Here is a 17,353-nt window from a genome sequence, read left to right as displayed (position 1 = left end):
GCTCTACCTAGGCACACGTTGATCGAAGCCACCTTGGTATCTATGTTTGAAGGATGCAGGCACACGGTACATGGAACACATGAACATTGGTGGGTTATGCAGCTGGGCATGGGTAGGTCTGAAAGGCGACCAAAGATGTAGATTTTCAAATCAAATTGACTACCAAGCCCTTGGAACGTAACTCTAAAATTTATAAGAGTAGATTTACTCACGGATATCTAAACTTGAGATTACTCCTACCTAGATGCTGGATTGCGGTCAAGGAGCATTCAAACAAGCCTACAGAACTTCGAATTACACCATGTCTGTCGGGCCCTACAAAGGGATAATAAGTCAGCTGGAAAGGGCCGGAATGCTGAGTGTATGATTTGTAATTGCCTCAGTGATCTTCCAGGGTTCTTCTTCTCCTGTACTCAACTGAAGTGGAAGTCCAGCTCTGAAACCCTCTTTTACAATTTACACACCCGCATATCAATCGAGTACAAGTGGATATGGATCGACCCGGCGGAGCGGGAGCCCTAGTACCTAGATATCATGCATGCAAGGGATATTTCCCCTTATTCAAATGTCGGCGAATCCAGATCTATGGACAGTAGTAATGACTCAGTTTTCATAATCACTCGTGGCTGCTCCAATGTTTCCACATGTGTCGTACCTAACCAACTGTGACTAGGACGACAGATCAGTTACATAGTTTGTTAGATACTATCAGTCAATAATCTACTGCTATACTAAATGTTAAGTCTTAGTTCAAAGTTGAGATTTATCATCTATCGATTCTAAAGGCAATTGATAAAAGGAAAGAGACAACAGAAAACATGTTGGCTATGTAGTTAGAATCTACAATTTACTTCGGATGCATTCTGGGTCCGCTCTAATAAAGCCATATGATGACTAAGGTCATCAAATGTATTATCCAACTAGTCTGGTTCAGGTCTAGTGTCTTGGCAATTCCCCATAATCAATCCTCTTGTAATTTCACTGCTTTCTTACACCATAAAGTGATATCTACCAAGATGTCTTACAACGAGCCTTACGACAGGAAACAAAAGAATGAATTTGAGAGCTTCCTAAAAGACTACTGCAAGTAGGCAGATAGCAGCCAGAAAGCAGCCCTGGCCATGTATTTGAGAGACCGGCCTACATTCATGTCCCCCGCCGATCGGCTGCCACGAGTGGAGTACGAAATCCGAATCGACTACATCACCCATATCCAGGCCCAGCTTAGGAAATCACCTCTAAGGGCCGATTTCCAATTGAACACTTTACAGTTTTCAGCATTTTTGGTAGCACCGCTTACAAAATTGAAAGAGCTTTCGGATCTTTCCAACTCTGCAATGGGAATTTTCTCAGTTGAAAAGATTCTTGAAGACATAGAGCCATTCATCAGAGCTTGTATGTTTACGGGAAATTTTCTTCGGATTCACTCTTACTAATATTTATAAATAGTTCTCCGCGGGCCCGGTATGGTAGCCAAGGATGATTATATGGCTTCTACTGCCGTTACCTCCGAGTCTCTTGCCGCGACCAATGAGTCACCTAGTAAAAAGCGACGAATCCCTTCTGGTGTTTTAGGTATTTCCCCGGATTACACATCAGAGGGAACTAAGAAGCGTCGAAGCCAGAAAGAATCAAGAAAATGCTCTAAACGGCATGGTGAACGGTGCATGATTACAAAAACCATTCACCCCGCTGGCTGCCACATCGTCCCATTTAGCTGGAGTGAAAGCGTCAAAAACACTCAAACGATGGCAAAACTCTTAGGTTTATTTACCCAGTTCTTCTTTGAACAGGACGAAGATCCTTCCCTTCTCTGTAAAGAACCTGGGTGCGCAGATAAAGCATGGAATATGCTTTGCTTGAGCCCAACTCTTCACACATGGTGGTCCCATGCCCTCTTTGGGTTCAAACGTATAGGCCTATCCCCTCTACCAGGTGAGTCATCTAATCTCGGTGTGATTACTGAGGTAACTCTACAATTTCACTGGCTCCCGACGCCTAAGGGCATAAATCATCTTCAGAAAGTCGATCTCACGAAGCAGCGATTTGGCAACAAAGAAAGCCTTCGGTATAAGTTGGATAATGACGCAAAAGTCGTGGATGTGAAGGTTAACCTTCCATCTGACCAGCCAATCCGGACTGGCCATACCTTCATCGTTCATATACCAACAGAAGACTTGCGAGAGTTTTGCGTTGTGATCGACTTACAATGGGCCCTCATGCGAATTGCTTCAATGTCAGCATTTGCCGAAACAATTGCCTTAGAAGACGACGAAGGCCCGGACATTAAAGGTTGGCTTCAGGGTGTCCTAAACTTTCCACCACAATCAGTGTCACATTCTCCGGAGCGAGTTTCGTATTCTCCAGAGCAAGTTTTGCATTCTCCGGAACGAGTGTCACGTTCTCCAGAGCGACGTCACCCCCCAGATAATCCTTTACTTCGACCTCCGCGATCATCAAACATTCCTCTACCGCATGCTACCGACGATAAGATGACTCGCCCCGTACGCGCCACCCAGAACACATCTCAAGATGAAAGGGCAGGTGTTACAACAGAGGCTAAAGAGTTAGCCGAGAATGTGATACCCACTCGCTTGCACAGGACTCATTCTCGTGATGATCTTTCCGAAGAAGTCGAAGACTACTTCATCGAGTCGCAAGACTCTGAGACCTGGGGGTATTAAGGGTTTAACCTCTGCTTCTATAACCAGTGACTGTAGTTACTATGAAGTAGCTGCCTAGGCATATCATGTCTTAATTGTCTTTTTATGCTTTAGGCAAGTAGTTCAATGATATTCATCGTGACCTGCATCCATCGTAAGATATGCACCAGTACTGTAACGGGTCGATACCGCTCAGTCCCTGGAAAGACTGCGCTCCTGATTCCTGTGCGGAGCCGGACGAGCTAACTTACTTCGCATGCAAAATATATTTAGTTATTTACCACAGTAGCAATTAGTTGATGGATTATCTAATCCATTTCTCCAGGTTCAGACAGCTTCCAGGTTCAGACAGCTTCCAGGTTCAGACAGCTTCCAGGTTCAGACAGCTTCCAGGTTCCACCAACTGTCTTTTCCAATGCTTTCAATACCTTTGTTGATGGTATCATCAACCCGATAGATGGTTTTGGTGGATCTTCAGCTGAGTGAGCCATTGCCACAAGCTGGCCTGTCCACTCCCAACCATCTTTCTCACGCATTGGCTTGAAAACGCCACACCCTGAATCTCCTCTGTCGCATACACCATGGAAACCTATGAACCTTGACACATTGACGTCTTCGCGTGATGTGCCTACAGGCGCAGAATCACGAGTGCCCTTCAGATATTCGATGTACTCAAAGTTTCCAATCTTTCCGCTACTGATACCCGTTGCTGCTCCATCCTTATAGCAGACTTCGCCTCCTTTCAGATAAGCGCATCCGATTACTCCATTCACACCGAAAAATTCGGGATGAGGCCTTTCGGCTTCGGCGACACAGTCCAATAGCCTAGCAGAGCTGTACCACGAGCCGTTTACGCCAGACACGCTGTCATCTAGTTTTAACAGCGTGTAGTCGCTGTCCCAGCCTTCGCTTGTTACGCCGTAGTTGCCAAAGACGGCTTTGCCGCAAGGCTCATCTCACACCCGCAGCAGCTCTTTCACGCGGTCCGGGCCCTTCTCTCTGACTGCATCATAAAGCAGCGCAAGACCATCGAGTAGTCCTGGGGTCTTCACTAGTGCATTGTCTGCCTCCTTGAACGGAAGCACGTGGTACGCAGTGAGGGCATATCTACCCCCATCACTGCAATCGGTGACGAATACTCCAATTGAGCCCTTTGCTTCCTGGTCGGCGAGTGATATCGACTGGCCGTGCCTCAATTGGCTATCCAGAGGAGGACGCATTACTGTACGGAGGACGCACCGAAATTTGTAATCCCTGTCACTTACCTCCGGGCCTGTCAAGTCTACTGGTTCTAGCAACTGTTTCGCCTTGGATACATGGTCCCCTACTCGGGATAAATTCACCTTCATGGTAAGGATGGGATCTCCGGTAGTCGGAAGTGACGCATTGATACTAGTCTCTTCATCGTCGTCAACATGCAGACATATGCAGTCAGTGTTCAGCTTTTGCCATCCGAATTGATTGCGAGATGCTACTACTGCCTTGGCGGTACTACTGCTAAGTAGGTATTTACGGACGAATGATAGATCGTCGAGCAACGGCTTCACTGGTTCGATTCCAGAAGGTGCAATAATCAATGGTGGTTGTAGACGCCGGATGTAACTGTTGGCGGGACCTATAATGGGTACCACGCGGTAATCTCCAAAATACGTTCCATCGCTGATGAGGCTGGGAATCATTAGTACTGTTCATTAGTGCTGTCTATATTCTTTGGAATGCAATATTTCAAGAGTGCAGGGTGGATATACTGCTGATTGAGCCCCCTGGGGCCATCGAGGATTGACATAGATGTCCATAGGCTGAGGCTACATGGCCTGCCATGAAATTCGCGCATCCCCCACTGAAGAAGTGTCCTCATTGTGGTGATATACTTCGGCGCATCTTTGCCCGTTGGCGCATCCTGCTACTGCAACTCACGGCTCTCTGCGAGGGCTCGCATAGACTGGAGAACCTCTTGAGCGCTGTCTGATTTCAAAATCGCCTCAACCTTTAAAGCAAACTGCTCGAATAATGTCGACAGTGTAGCTGAGGTCGCCATGGCTGGTGGAAGAGTTGCCGAGACACAGAGGCCGATGAGAACTGTCTTGATTGGCGGACTGTGGCTATGGACTGCTGTGACTTGGACGGGAAGAGGGCGCATAGATCTCGTTGAAGCAAAGGGGTCAGCAGGGAAGGTGAAAGCTGCCGTGAGAGTCGTGACAACGAAGGCGGAGGAGAGAGTCGTCGCTTTTGCGGGGTGACTGGCAGAAATTTTGAGGATATTTTAGCTATACTGCAAACAGTATGCGAACTTGAGAATAGGATAGAGGGAAAAATACCCAGTTACGAACCCTTGTTGCCAAGCTTAGTTTATCACGTTAGAGGAGGAAGGTGCAATGAGCCTTGGAGAATGAAAAGGAAGTTGATGATGCGCGGATGATACCATGATCTCGTTTAGTTCTAGTACATTATCTTTGATCATCATGAGCCAGAATCTTGCGGGACAGCCTCTAGTCAGAAGTGTGTTAGTTGTACTCCTTGTTTTCGTTGTATAGGGCGTTGGAAATGGATGCTTACTGACGGCCACGTTAACCAAGAGTGACGCGTGCGGTATATCTTGGCTATAATTATGCGCATATCCGAAGGTGGCAGTATCAGAAGCATAGATAATATCTCGCTGCTCAATCAGAACCACCTGCTGTGCGAATGGTACGAAAGAAAGTCGCAAGATCGTGATCAATGCATCCATAGTGGCTAGATTCCACTTAACGATGGTAAGCAGCAGCCAAACACCGCGACTCGCATCATCAAATGTTCCAAAGTCAGTAAGCCTGCGGGGCCCGCTCTTCAAGTGAAGCCATTTTGCCTGTCCCATAATGAACTAACCCCATGCATTAGTGCCGTGGTATATTCAATTGACAGTATAGCAATGGTTGTGCTGAGATAAATAGGTCCGAGCCAGGCAGAGAGAGGCTTGCTGTCTATATGGAAGAAGATAAGGGCAATGATAACGAGGATACAGAGGGCCGAAATCGAACTAAGAGATCCCAAGAGCCATTCGTTGGTGGAGTACACTGGATTGCGCTTATACTTAGTAGTTGAAGTTTTGGCTCGAATCACGCCCCAGAAAACCAACATTGAAACTTATAGATTCAACCGTCCTTTCACAACACTTGTATTAATGTTCAAAAATTGTAGTGCCTAGGTGTGCTGCAGCGAATACCAGGAAAGTGAATCATGTCAATGCGTTATGCGTCCTATTCTTTCTACTTGTGATTTTAGAACTGAATTCAACATTGAAGGCTCCAACCAGAAAAAAGCCGCATAAGATTTGCTCCAGCAAATCACATCAATCAAAAGTAGACATGTGGTGGGAAAATGGAAACAATTTGAAATTCATTTTTAACAGATTTATAATAAGCCTGTTAAATATTGAAGGAAAATTTGGGGTTGAGATTGGGACCAGATGTTTTACCATGGAGGACATGACTCCCAATAGTCCTATAAATGTCTAATCAAAAGTACAGAGGATGGTAAAATAACTCTTAAGCGGAGACGCCTTTCTCCACAATAACGCCTCATTATCCTCCGACTCGCGTCATGAGGCTCTATAGCTCTGGTACTACGGAATACCATCCAATAATGTTTTTTTTTCCTAATTTTTTACCCTTCCTTTTTTTGAGGCATTTTCGTGATCAAACCGGCTCAATGAGCGAATGAGCCTTCGACCCCTTAAAAGATTCTGTGGACTCAAGGTTAATTAGTCAGTTTGGGATGAAATAGTACACCTTGCAGTTGAAAGTTTAAGAACACCAATCCGTTAACTTGAAGAATTATCTTAAAAAACTGCAGCATCTACCGTAGATAAGACAAATATCGATGGGCGTTGAAGTGGAGAAATCATGAGTATTCACAAGTACGGCGAACCATCGCGAAAACAGAACTTGAATGCTGCATCTCGTGTTTTGCCTTGCAGGAATACTACTCTGTGATGTATCAGCCCGAGTGGATAAGCACTAATGCACAGCTGCCATGTTCAAGTATCTTTGCCGGCGCTAGTAAGTATCAATGATACAAGCTTACGAGACTAAAGAGATTTGGAAGTTTTACTCCGGCTTTCAACCAAGCAGCCTGACAGTACTTATCCGTTTACCTCAATATCTCACTTTCCATGTGGAAGAATGGGCCTGAACGATATAAAATTCCCCAAATTTGACTTGTCGACCAAGAGAGGACACAGCAGCTCCTTATCAGAATCCAAGTCTTCGACAATTTCCGACGTACGGGCACCTCGTGAGACTCCAAAATGGATGCGAATTACCGGAGTGGATATTCACCTGGCCTCTATCAATGAGCAAGCAGCCGAACTTCTCAAGACAAATAAACATATGCGCATACAACTCAATGAAGCTCAACGTCTACGCGCCTTGAAAGAGCGCTCACTGGATCCCAGCGAGCGAGAGTGGATTGACGGGACTCTCCAAGATATCGAGGACACATCTCGTGAAGTGGCCATTTTCCTAGAGCCCACTCGTGTTGAAACCGAAACTGGAGGTGGGAGAATCAGTTTAGGGAGGCGGATAAAATGGGTCTATCGCGACAACCAAAGAGCCCGAGATAAGACCAATCGACTTTTGGCCTGTAACACAAGTCTTATTGCGGTCCTGACGCATCTTCAGCGAGTTGAGGTTGGTGAGCGGCCCATTTCATACGAACTCCCAGCCAATATACCAGCAAAGTTTGCTATAAATAGCTCAGCCAGTCTCCATGAGTCAAACAGTGGAATGAGTTCCAGTGAAATCAATAATTTGGAAAGAGTTTCAAAGTGGTCGCCGAGTACAAGATCTTTGAACCACGAAATGCAAGATATGTTAGCCTGGCAGCTTTCTAAAGGAGCACATTTACAGTGAGGCAGAAGGCACGGGTTTACAGAAGCTCTTAGAATTAATGGCTACTGATTTATTTATCATTCCAGTATATTCCTTATAGGAGTAGCCGAAGAATTGATATTATAGTTACTAAGATTTGGAACAGAAATTTGTAGTTTAAATAGTTCTTCTATCCTCGTCCAGCAAAACGCGAGGAGAAGACAATCTTTTACCTTGCTCGTCACGGGTCCTCAAAACAGCTGGAAACACGACGATCTGATTGACAGAGGCATCAGACTTTGACCATCGAAATTCAAAGACGCATGGCTGAAATAGTAGCCATTTCCCGAGATCAGCTGCAGCGCGAGTCACATTTTCCAGATGACTCAACCGGGAAGTTAGAGAAAAGTGGCTGTCGCTGTATGGGGCAAATTTTTCGGTGAAGTCTTCGGCAAATAACGATATTGCATCCGCTTGGTCTGAAGGGGAGCGTTGGCTTTGATTGTATAAAAACGATGTCAACATGCGCCAAGCAAAGACCGTACGTTCGTCTGGAATGAATTAGCTACACGTGGTTTTATTTCTGTTCAAAAGAGCTTTACCCGAATTATTGTCACTCGCCCTTGTCTCCAATTCAAAGCATTGTGGGATCAGAGACTGTTTATGACTTCCAGGTTGGATGCGCTTGAGGAGGGCATATAGCAATGTATGAGTAAGTATTTTTCTCTGAGACTTCGAGTCAGTCAGCAAAGCAGCTAGCGAGCTACTAAGAAGTAGAGAATCATATTCTTCGATAGCGGCACCTTCATCTCGACGCAACTGGGTGTGTGAATTATGACGGGAATAATAGTTGTCGATGTGTAAACTGACTTGATCGAAAAAAGTCTGAATCCGTGAACAGACCGTTCGATCATCTGCTGCCTGTGGAATATATGGGGATAAATCAAGCATGCCGATCGAGTCTGTTTGTAGATACGGGACTGAAGAGTCGAGCGCCTTGTTTCCCCCATTTCCTGTAGCTTTTGGTGTCGATGAGACGACACCATAAGACTCTTTGGCTGAAGTTTTAACCGAATTATTGCGTCGGCGAAAGAATAGAGCTGCCAACAACGAGGCCAGGAGAATACCCCCCAAGAACGAGCCTATTACTGCTCCTGCAAGTCCTCCTGACTGTATATGAACACCAGTGTATTTATTGACTGCAGTAGGAGATGAAGCATTTGTTGTATGAGATGTACCGGATGTGGAATAGATTGCACTAGTTATGGATTCGGAAGCTGAAGTTGTTGTTTGTATGGCACTCGATGGTAATTCGGAAGCTGGAAGTGGTGTTTGTATGGCACTCGATGGTAATGCGGAACTAGGTGTGCTATCTCCGGACTGGGCGATGGGAGCTGGCGCTGCTACAGAGCTTGGAGTGATGGGAGTGGTTGAGTCGGTTGCTGCGGAACTAGGTGTGCTATCTCCGGACTGGGCGATGGGAGCTGGCGCTGCTACAGAGCTTGGAGTGATGGGAGTGGTTGAGTCGGTTGCCATTTTGAACAAAAATCAAATGTAGATTTAAAAGTGAAAGAATAAAACTGAATACTCAACTCTATTCAGGAAATTGGTTGGTATTTAAGGCCTAAATTGATGTATCCGAAATGGAAATTACAGGGGAATACAAGCTGATACTCGTGGTGTGCACGATCCATCGCTCTGCATTACCTTCATCCATAGCGTGACAAATTCAACAACCCTGTCGCGAGGCTGAAAAATGAGTGATATTCCCCTATTCTTGTTCAGCTAGACTACCAAGTCAAATTTCCTAGATAACTGTTAGATTACCTTTGGTCTAGGGCCACAAAGCTCGTGCTGCCAAAATGAGTGACAAGGAGGTTTTTATTCCCAATGAAGAACCGGATATCATTGTGGGTATTGATTTTGGAATGACTTTTACTGGTAGGTCGCCTTATGTTAATCCTATCAGCCTCTTTATCTAAACACGACTCACACGTGCGAAGGGGTTGCTTACTCCTCAGCACCGGAATGGCTTCCTCCAAAGACAATCCAGCGTTGGCCAGGAGGACTTCCAGGAGATTTGGCAAACAAAGTACCAACATGCATCGAGTATGACGATGAATCAGGATTGGTAAAGAGATGGGGCTTCCAGTGCGATCAGGAACAGAAGTCTTCTCATGTGAAAGAATTTTTCAAGCTACACCTTGCACCTCAATATCATGATGACTATTCAGGATTGCCAACCAGACAGGAAGCTCAGAAATGGTTTCAAGACTACATACAGTGTCTGTATCGACATGTAGTTACTCATTTCCAGAGTACAATTCCTCAATTTGTCTCGCGACACGTTGAGTTCATCTTCAGCGTACCCACTACCTGGAAAGACGTGCGTATGATTGAGGAAACGAGGAGATTGCTTGAAAGCTCAATAAGCGCAAAGACCCCGATGCATAGTGTCTCTATCGGTCTCACAGAGGCAGAAGCAGCCGCAGTATACGCGAGTAATGGGTTTTATAAGGTGAGAAAAAGAGCCTTTGTGGTTTTCTCTTTGGCTAAAATTATTCATATAGACGAACGATACAATTCTGGTTTGTGATGCTGGCGGGGGAACAACTGTGAAGAAGCCTTATATTGAACTGTTCAATTAAGTTTCTAATCTCCGGCATAGGACCTAAATATTCTTAAGCTTAAATCGGACCGGGGTGACCCTGCTAAACTCGACCAGCTAGGACACGTTGAAGGTACTCCATATCACCATTCTGGATCTTATAAATAATGATCGTGCTGACAAATGACCTACCAGGGCAACCTATTGGCTCAGTTTTCATCGATAGAAAGATTCACCAATTGATTCAGGCACGATTAGAAGGTGTTCGTGAGCATTTGAATCTCTCCCCATCAGAGACGGCATGGAGAATGATATCGGGCCGGTTTCAGCGGCTGAAATGCGCATTTGGGACTGAAGTTACATCAACCCCTGGGTTGAAGCTTGACATTCCGTCGATGAAAACTGATCTGGATGATCCAAAATTAGGGATATACGATGGACAGATGATGATTGATTGGTAAGCAATTGTTCTTCATTTCACGTCAGTTTCTGAATAAGCTGAAATAAGTTTAGGAAAGAGCTCAAACTTGCGTTTGACTTGAAGATTGATGAAACCATTAAGCTCATGGACGGACACATCGCTCAAATGAAATCTAACTACCCCGATGAGAAGATTGTAAGCTTATCACAAACTCCATCAAACAGCCAATACTTACAATTCTTGATGAAAAGAAATACCTGGTTCTGTCAGGAGGTTTTGGCAGCTCTTCATACGTTCGCCAGCGCCTCATGGAAAAATACGACCCCGAGCGAGATTCGAATGGCAAAGGGATGCAGGTTCTTGTTGCCGATGAGCCGTAAGAGTCAATCCATTTTATTTACTTTGATGACAGAAAGATTGATGAGGCATATGCAGGCAACTAGTGGTAGTTCATGGCTTGGTATTAGATCGGATCCAAGTAATTAAACGCGGAGTTGTCACGATTGAGTCCAGATGCTCCCCGGTCAGTTATGGTATTGTCTGTGACAAGATCTATCATCCCGAGCAACATCTGGGAGAGCCAGTTCGGATTGACGCTCGCGACAAGTTGACTTACGCCGTTGACCAAGTCGAATGGATTGTCATCCAGGTATGGGGCCAGAGATAAAGATGCTCAACCTTGACTGATTCTGATCCAACAGGGGCTATCGATTCCAACTACAGGGCTGACCAAGCAGTTTCAACTGAAGGTGGATAAAGGTCGTGAGAACGAATCCTGGAAGGTGAGCGTTGTCATGTCAGTCCTTCCACCAGATAAACTTCCTCAGAACTTTCGTCACCAGGGGGTTCATCAAGTGTGTGACCTTGATATCGCCACATATGATGTGGAAAAGAAACTCAAAAATCGACACTGGTACAACACAAAGCCTGCATTTTGGAGGTCTACTTTTGATGTAAGGGTGGTGGTTGGGCCTGCCGATCTTTCATTCCAGCTTTGGTCGTGCAATAGGAGAATCATGTCAAGTGAACATGAACCTATTGCTGTCAATTGGATGCCATCTAAAGATTTTGATTGATGGAAGTTTTTGAGATCCACACTCAATATTTACGGAATGAGGTCGTTTTTTAGATAATAGTCAAGAAGTCCTGGTCATCCTTATCAATGTAGCATCCTTATCAATGTAGCACTGACACTAAGCAACAGATACTAAGCAACAGATTCCAGATAGGGATGGTAACGGATTTGACGGATTGACGGATTGACGAATTCAATCCGTCAAATCCGTCAACTATTTCTGATTACGTAAAATCCGTCAATCCGTCAATCCGCCAATCCGCCAATCCGCCAATCCGCCAATCCGCCAATCCGTCAAATCCGTCAAATCCGTTGAACGGATTGACGGATTGACGGATTTTAGATCCATTACCATCCCTAATTCCAGAGAGGATATACATGGTAGAAAAATGGAAAAAGCAACTATCAAAGTGTTTAAATTACGTAGAGAAGTGGCATAAAATAAGGTCATGTTTTGTTAACTAACGTGTGTGTTCATCTAAGCAATGATCTCCCTATCAATTCCCACTATTCCCTTTCAGCAACTGCACTACTACCAAGAATCACCCGCATGATGACCAAATCATCAACCAAGACCCCTACTGAGCGCATGAAACTTCAAAAAGGGCACCAGTACATCAGGAATGATCACAATTATATACCATGCCCTCCGGATTCACCCGACCTCCAGACTAGCCACGATATTGTCACCGTGCTCTCTAACCAGATGGGAGGTCTCGTACTCGAATATGATAGCTCCTGTGTGGAGAAGTCCGGGTTTAGAGTGCGATCTACCGAAGCCAAAGCAATGCGACTTGTCTTTGAGCATACCGATGTTCTCGTTCCTGAGGTAGTTTTTACTAATTTCCGCTCAGAGGAAAAGCAAAAAAGGCTAAGGGACCTTTCTAATCCTGATTCACGTCCGAGTCGAACTTTTGGACTTATTGCAATGAGCATTATTTCCGGTACCGCTCTAGAGCAGAAGTGGAATGAACTAGACGATAAGTCTAAAGAGTCAATCTGCCTTCAACTATGGGACATGATATCAAAAATCCGAACTATTCCTTGTCCATCAGAGCTCAAGGGTCTTATCAGTGCTCCGCGGATGGCTCTCCATCAGTGGACCCAATGTTCGAGGATCTACAATACCCTCCCCGACCGCTCTTAAGTGACACTGACCTACGTGCGAGAATCTATAAAAGGTACATACACTGTGGAGGGTCCTTATATAAGCAAGGATTACCAAGTATGCTGCCTCAGTCGGATCGATCTGTGTTCACGCATGGAGACATCGCGCCGCGCAATATCATAATTGACGAGCAGAATAATATCAGCGGCATTCTGGACTGGGAATTCGCGGGATGGTATCCTGAGTATTGGGAGTATGCGCAAATCATGCGTCCGGCGTTCCGAGGAGACTGGTCGGTCTGGATGGAGAAGACTGCGCCAGAGCGGTGGGATCTCTCAGGAATTAATGCTGCCAGGAAGGTTTTATTCTGAGTGCAATATCCCAGAAACTTTGCTCAAACTAGGCTTTATCCATGCACCTAGAAGCTTTCAATATATAAGTAATAGATCGTAAAAGAGCTGATCTTCACTCACCTAGCACCACTAGGACTAATTAGCGCTACCCTCGAGCGGCATTTATTGCTCCGACCTTCTTGATGCTACCCATTCAGCAATCACTTTTTTCATTCCTTTACTCATCCACATAGATCTCTTTAAAGCAACCGCTCCGCATGCCCTAGCTTCTGGGCTAGCACCATGCTCCGCGAGCCATTTGACTCGTTCTACTGCACTCACACTAGTCGCATATATAATGGGTAACTCGTCCGTGATTGAATGGAACATGTCCAACTTATTGACATCTGCACCGCGCTCAACAAGTAAAGTCATCACTGGAATTCTGCTTTTATCGAACTCTTTATTTAATTCGAGAGGGGGAGCTTCGAGCCCATGAGCACAATCCTGCCATCGAATCGATTCAGGAAGGTTTGCTCCAGCGGCATAGTGGAGGGGATGACCGTTCTTGATCTCTGCACCGTGATCGAGCAGAAGCCGTACTGCTTAGAAACCGCCCTTCGAAGCAGTGTTCTCAAGGACTTGACATGGGCCAGAAACTCGGTTGCGCTTAGCAGGTTCACACCAACCTAGATTAGGGTCTGCACCATGATCGAGTAATAAGGTAAGAAGAGGTAGGTCATCAATCATATCGTTTAGTATATGTTCATCATACTCTCTTATAGGATTCGGATTCCAGCCATATTGAAGGATCAGTTTAAATAGGGGAACGTGCTGGACTGATGGCGCCAAAAAGATATTTTCAATGCGGTCTTGCGAGCTAGAGCACCAATAGATAGAAAATAGTCGGCGAGCTCTATGTCTCCGCTCCTAAGGTCGATAGTGAGGCCATGGTGCAGAAAGACTGGTCTATAAGTCCCACCAGAGATGATAGATTTGACTGTAGAAAGAGAACCGTCTCGACAAGCTGATTCATAGAGAAGAAAAGATTCAGGCTTTTGGCCGAGGAAGCCAAGGTCATTGTCGGCTTTGATGGGGAGGTCACAGTAGAAGGACCCCATTCCTTCTGAGTCCAGCTCTAATTGTTGCCATCTGTTGCATTTGTGGTACACATGTCCCTTGTCATACTGCAACTGACGGATTTTCTGCATACATTGACCTTGAATATAAGAGAGGTCGCTCTCTGAACCCATTGGTCGTTTCGGCGCACGCTCCAACCGCCGCATGATGTCGCGAAGGGGCTCTTTCGTCGCCTTTTCCAGAGATTCCTGATCTGTCGGCCGCTTTGCGGGCACATAATTAGGATCACGCTCTAACATCATTCTCCTGAACATATGTTCCTGCATAAGCATGTTCTGCTCACGAGTGGGGGAAGTTCTCATCTGTTTCTCCAAAAGCTTCATCTGCTCATCAGTGTAAATAGATTCCTCAGGCTGCTGGTCAGACATCTTCACGGGCTTGTATCAACTATCTAGCTTATTGATGATGTGATGGGAGAATATGGATGGTAATGATGCAATCGAAAAGGTGAAGATTTGTAATTATATTAGGCGGTGAGATACCGCTAGTAAAGTGCTATATTTATTGTGTCTCTAGTACACTGTCTGGTACATTCAAATACTAAATGCGCCTTATGATATTAATTCTCTAAATAACTATATTAGCACCTACTGTCGTTATATATGATGAGACCTCTTTACTTGATGCATCAACTACAGTTGGGTAAATGTGTGTAGGTCTGATGGTGCTAAACTGCTGCTGAAGGAATTACATAGTATCTCCACTCTTTCTGTCTATTGGGCGCAATAGGCTCGGGGACGGTCCGTGCCGTTTCCTTCCAAACGATCTGCATTTATTAAATCAGCTTTATTACTTGACCGGCATATCTGCAAAATCGAGGTAACATTTAGCGCTAGTGAATTGGTCAAATCGGAGTTTAATACACACGTTTATACATGGAGCTCCCATTCTTCATTGCTAATATAAGATAAAAAACCAAAAAAACCAGAATTTATGTGTCATATTTGACATCATCGATTTTGGGAAATTGGATGCATACCTATACAGACACCTAATGACGAATGCATCCATCTTATTAGCTACCTGAGACGTGCTTGGACGCACTTGAAAGTTTGGGTACAAGATCCAGATTCCGGCCTATTCATTGAGAATGGAACGGAAATCTGGAGAAAGTGGTCTCACCCGGCGCTCACCCGGGCGACACCCACCCAACTATCCGCCGTGGATGAGCCACAGGCCGGTCAGTTGGTAGATGGTGACCACGGCATTCGCTAGTTAGCTTCTATATAAAATCAAGTATCTATAAGCATAGCACATACGACCACAGGGTGTGGAGAACAGGGCTTCCCGTCCGCTCAGCCGTACTTAAGCCACCTATGAAACGCGGAAAATAGTACAAAAGCCCTTCGCACTTCGCGCACCCTAAAGCAGCGATAGAACTCTCCTTAGGGTGAGGGTGGGTGATATGGGTGAGCTCGGGTGAGGATGGGTGAGCACTGGGTGAGCTTAGCACCCCTGCCCCTGCCCCAGAATTTTTCACCTAACAGACCAAAAAATACATAAATTCTTGGTAGGGCTCTTCATTTGCTTTTACATGCTTTTTATCCCGTCAGTTTTGAACATTTGAAAGATGTCTGATTTCGAAGATCTTCAAAAGATTGCCGCTAAGCGTGCTGCACTTGCCGCATCACGTGGATTTACAACTGCGTATCAGGATACCAAAGAACAAGAAGAGAACAAAATTTGCCATAAAAAACTCGCGCCTGCTACAATCAGCAAGTACGATTATTCGTTACGAAATTGGAAGCTGTAAGTCAAAAGGCTGCAACTTAAGTCAAAGTTCTTTCTAACAATATTTATAGGTGGATGATATCCGAGCCAATGAGAGCGGGTATTCAAATGACCAATCAGATCACTCGAATCCCGTCAATTGGAACAGCTAACTTGTAGAAATGCAGACATAGTCACCCAGATCCAGATATTGATAACTAGATCCAACAGCCGGATTCCAAGCGTAGAAATCCGCTAGGGTAATGCTATTTTCCTGCGCAACGTCGTAACATGTATCACCACCCTGTACCTCATAGTAGATAGTGCAGTCCGATGTGATCCCCGTTTGGACTGGATCTGGTACTAAAATAACTCCCATATTAGTATTGGACTATTGATAAGACAAGGGAGATATTTATTCTTAGTCAATTTTTACCTGTTATTCCAATACAGACATAGACGTTCAACTCCAAGTTTTTACAGCTAGAGCCAACAGCCGGGTTCCAAGCCAGAAAATCAGCTGCGCTGATATCATATGTCTGCTCAATAATGTCGCAAGTATCCCCACTTTGGACCTTATAATAACTATCACAATATGTTGCAATACCAGTCTGCACAGGTGATGGTACTGATCCAGTGCCTGTCGATGTAGTAGTGATGATAGAAGGAGAAGTGGTCGTCGGAATAGTGACTGTAGAAGTGGCTGAAGCATAGTAAGCGCTCTCGTAAGCAATCACAGTGCTCGCAACAGCAGTTCCACAGGCCTCATTTACGCAGTCCCAAATACCATAGTAGAAGTCAATATTCTCACAGAGGCAAGATGGGTCTGCACTATTACACCCCAGAGTCTCGTACTCAGCCAACATATTATTGAAACACGTTTGGCCGCAGGTAGGTAGAGAGGTAATCGGAGGAAGGGTCGTAGTTGAAGTTGAGGTTGAGGTAGTAGTAGAGGTAGTAGTAGTAATAGTAGTAGCAGTAGCAGTAGTGGCCGAAATGACTGAACTTGGCTGTGTACTGCCAGTCTGATTGGATGCTGATGAAATCCGAGTCAGATATTTCTCGTAAAACTTCTTGAGGCCAAGTACTATTACCAGATACACCAACACAGACGTAGTAGCCATAGTCCATCATAGTACAATCAGATCCAACCGCGGGATTCCAAGCATAGAATTCTGCCATCGTGATATCATACTCTTCAAGAATATCTGCGCAATCAAGACCCTCTTTAATGTAAAGATAATCGTCACCTAGCATACGCTTAACATTAGATAATCGTTATACTTAATCATAGTCATATAAGCAGAAATTAACTTATAGCTAGATGTGATACCGGTCTATCGTGGCTCGTAGGGCATGGAAGTAGTAGTAGTAGTGGTAGTAACCTGTGCTGTGCCGACATAAACGTAGTAATCTGGCTCAAGACCCATATAGCCGGTGCTTATAGAA

At 45.0% G+C, this 17,353-nt stretch overlaps 8 protein-coding genes across 8 annotated transcripts; 5 read left to right on the top strand and 3 right to left on the bottom strand.

The window, feature by feature from the left end:
• Window positions 1-1,487: 1,487 nt before the first annotated feature.
• N7495_005182 (HNH endonuclease signature motif containing protein) lies at window positions 1,488-2,684 on the top strand (the record flags this gene model as incomplete). The annotated part of the gene is made up of 1 exon (XM_057207833.1): window positions 1,488-2,684. The coding sequence occupies one exon, from the start codon at window positions 1,488-1,490 to the stop codon at window positions 2,682-2,684; it is 1,197 nt and encodes a 398-aa protein (XP_057061607.1).
• A 323-nt stretch (window positions 2,685-3,007) lies between these two features.
• Window positions 3,008-5,517, bottom strand: N7495_005181 (DUF3176 domain-containing protein; the record flags this gene model as incomplete). The annotated part of the gene is made up of 4 exons (XM_057207832.1): window positions 3,008-3,572; window positions 3,624-4,331; window positions 4,571-4,889; window positions 5,148-5,517. The coding sequence occupies 4 exons, from the start codon at window positions 5,515-5,517 to the stop codon at window positions 3,008-3,010; spliced, it is 1,962 nt and encodes a 653-aa protein (XP_057061606.1).
• Window positions 5,518-6,823: 1,306 nt separating this feature from the next.
• On the top strand, window positions 6,824-7,552 carry N7495_005180 (uncharacterized protein; the record flags this gene model as incomplete). Its single annotated transcript, XM_057207831.1, has 1 exon — window positions 6,824-7,552. The coding sequence occupies one exon, from the start codon at window positions 6,824-6,826 to the stop codon at window positions 7,550-7,552; it is 729 nt and encodes a 242-aa protein (XP_057061605.1).
• Window positions 7,553-8,774: 1,222 nt separating this feature from the next.
• Window positions 8,775-11,566, top strand: N7495_005179 (Hsp70 family protein; the record flags this gene model as incomplete). Its single annotated transcript, XM_057207830.1, has 11 exons — window positions 8,775-9,038; window positions 9,349-9,451; window positions 9,514-10,028; window positions 10,081-10,098; window positions 10,179-10,251; window positions 10,314-10,575; window positions 10,632-10,734; window positions 10,791-10,915; window positions 11,068-11,188; window positions 11,241-11,492; window positions 11,549-11,566. 11 exons carry the CDS (start codon window positions 8,775-8,777, stop codon window positions 11,564-11,566), a joined length of 1,854 nt encoding a protein of 617 aa, XP_057061604.1.
• A 601-nt stretch (window positions 11,567-12,167) lies between these two features.
• Window positions 12,168-12,761, top strand: N7495_005178 (kinase-like protein; the record flags this gene model as incomplete). The annotated part of the gene is made up of 1 exon (XM_057207829.1): window positions 12,168-12,761. The coding sequence occupies one exon, from the start codon at window positions 12,168-12,170 to the stop codon at window positions 12,759-12,761; it is 594 nt and encodes a 197-aa protein (XP_057061603.1).
• Window positions 12,762-12,841: 80 nt separating this feature from the next.
• N7495_005177 (uncharacterized protein) lies at window positions 12,842-13,093 on the top strand (the record flags this gene model as incomplete). Its single annotated transcript, XM_057207828.1, has 1 exon — window positions 12,842-13,093. The coding sequence occupies one exon, from the start codon at window positions 12,842-12,844 to the stop codon at window positions 13,091-13,093; it is 252 nt and encodes an 83-aa protein (XP_057061602.1).
• A 773-nt stretch (window positions 13,094-13,866) lies between these two features.
• On the bottom strand, window positions 13,867-14,562 carry N7495_005176 (uncharacterized protein; the record flags this gene model as incomplete). Its single annotated transcript, XM_057207827.1, has 1 exon — window positions 13,867-14,562. The coding sequence occupies one exon, from the start codon at window positions 14,560-14,562 to the stop codon at window positions 13,867-13,869; it is 696 nt and encodes a 231-aa protein (XP_057061601.1).
• Window positions 14,563-16,329: 1,767 nt separating this feature from the next.
• N7495_005175 (uncharacterized protein) lies at window positions 16,330-17,028 on the bottom strand (the record flags this gene model as incomplete). The annotated part of the gene is made up of 1 exon (XM_057207826.1): window positions 16,330-17,028. The coding sequence occupies one exon, from the start codon at window positions 17,026-17,028 to the stop codon at window positions 16,330-16,332; it is 699 nt and encodes a 232-aa protein (XP_057061600.1).
• Window positions 17,029-17,353: the final 325 nt, after the last annotated feature.

Source organism: Penicillium taxi, assembly GCF_028828555.1.
Source record: "Penicillium taxi strain IBT 34144 chromosome Unknown utg000004l_segment0_segment0, whole genome shotgun sequence".
Classification (NCBI taxonomy): Eukaryota; Fungi; Ascomycota; class Eurotiomycetes; order Eurotiales; family Aspergillaceae; genus Penicillium; species Penicillium taxi.
The sequence above is the reverse complement of the archived record's forward strand: the minus strand, read 5'-3'. Positions and strand labels throughout refer to the sequence as shown.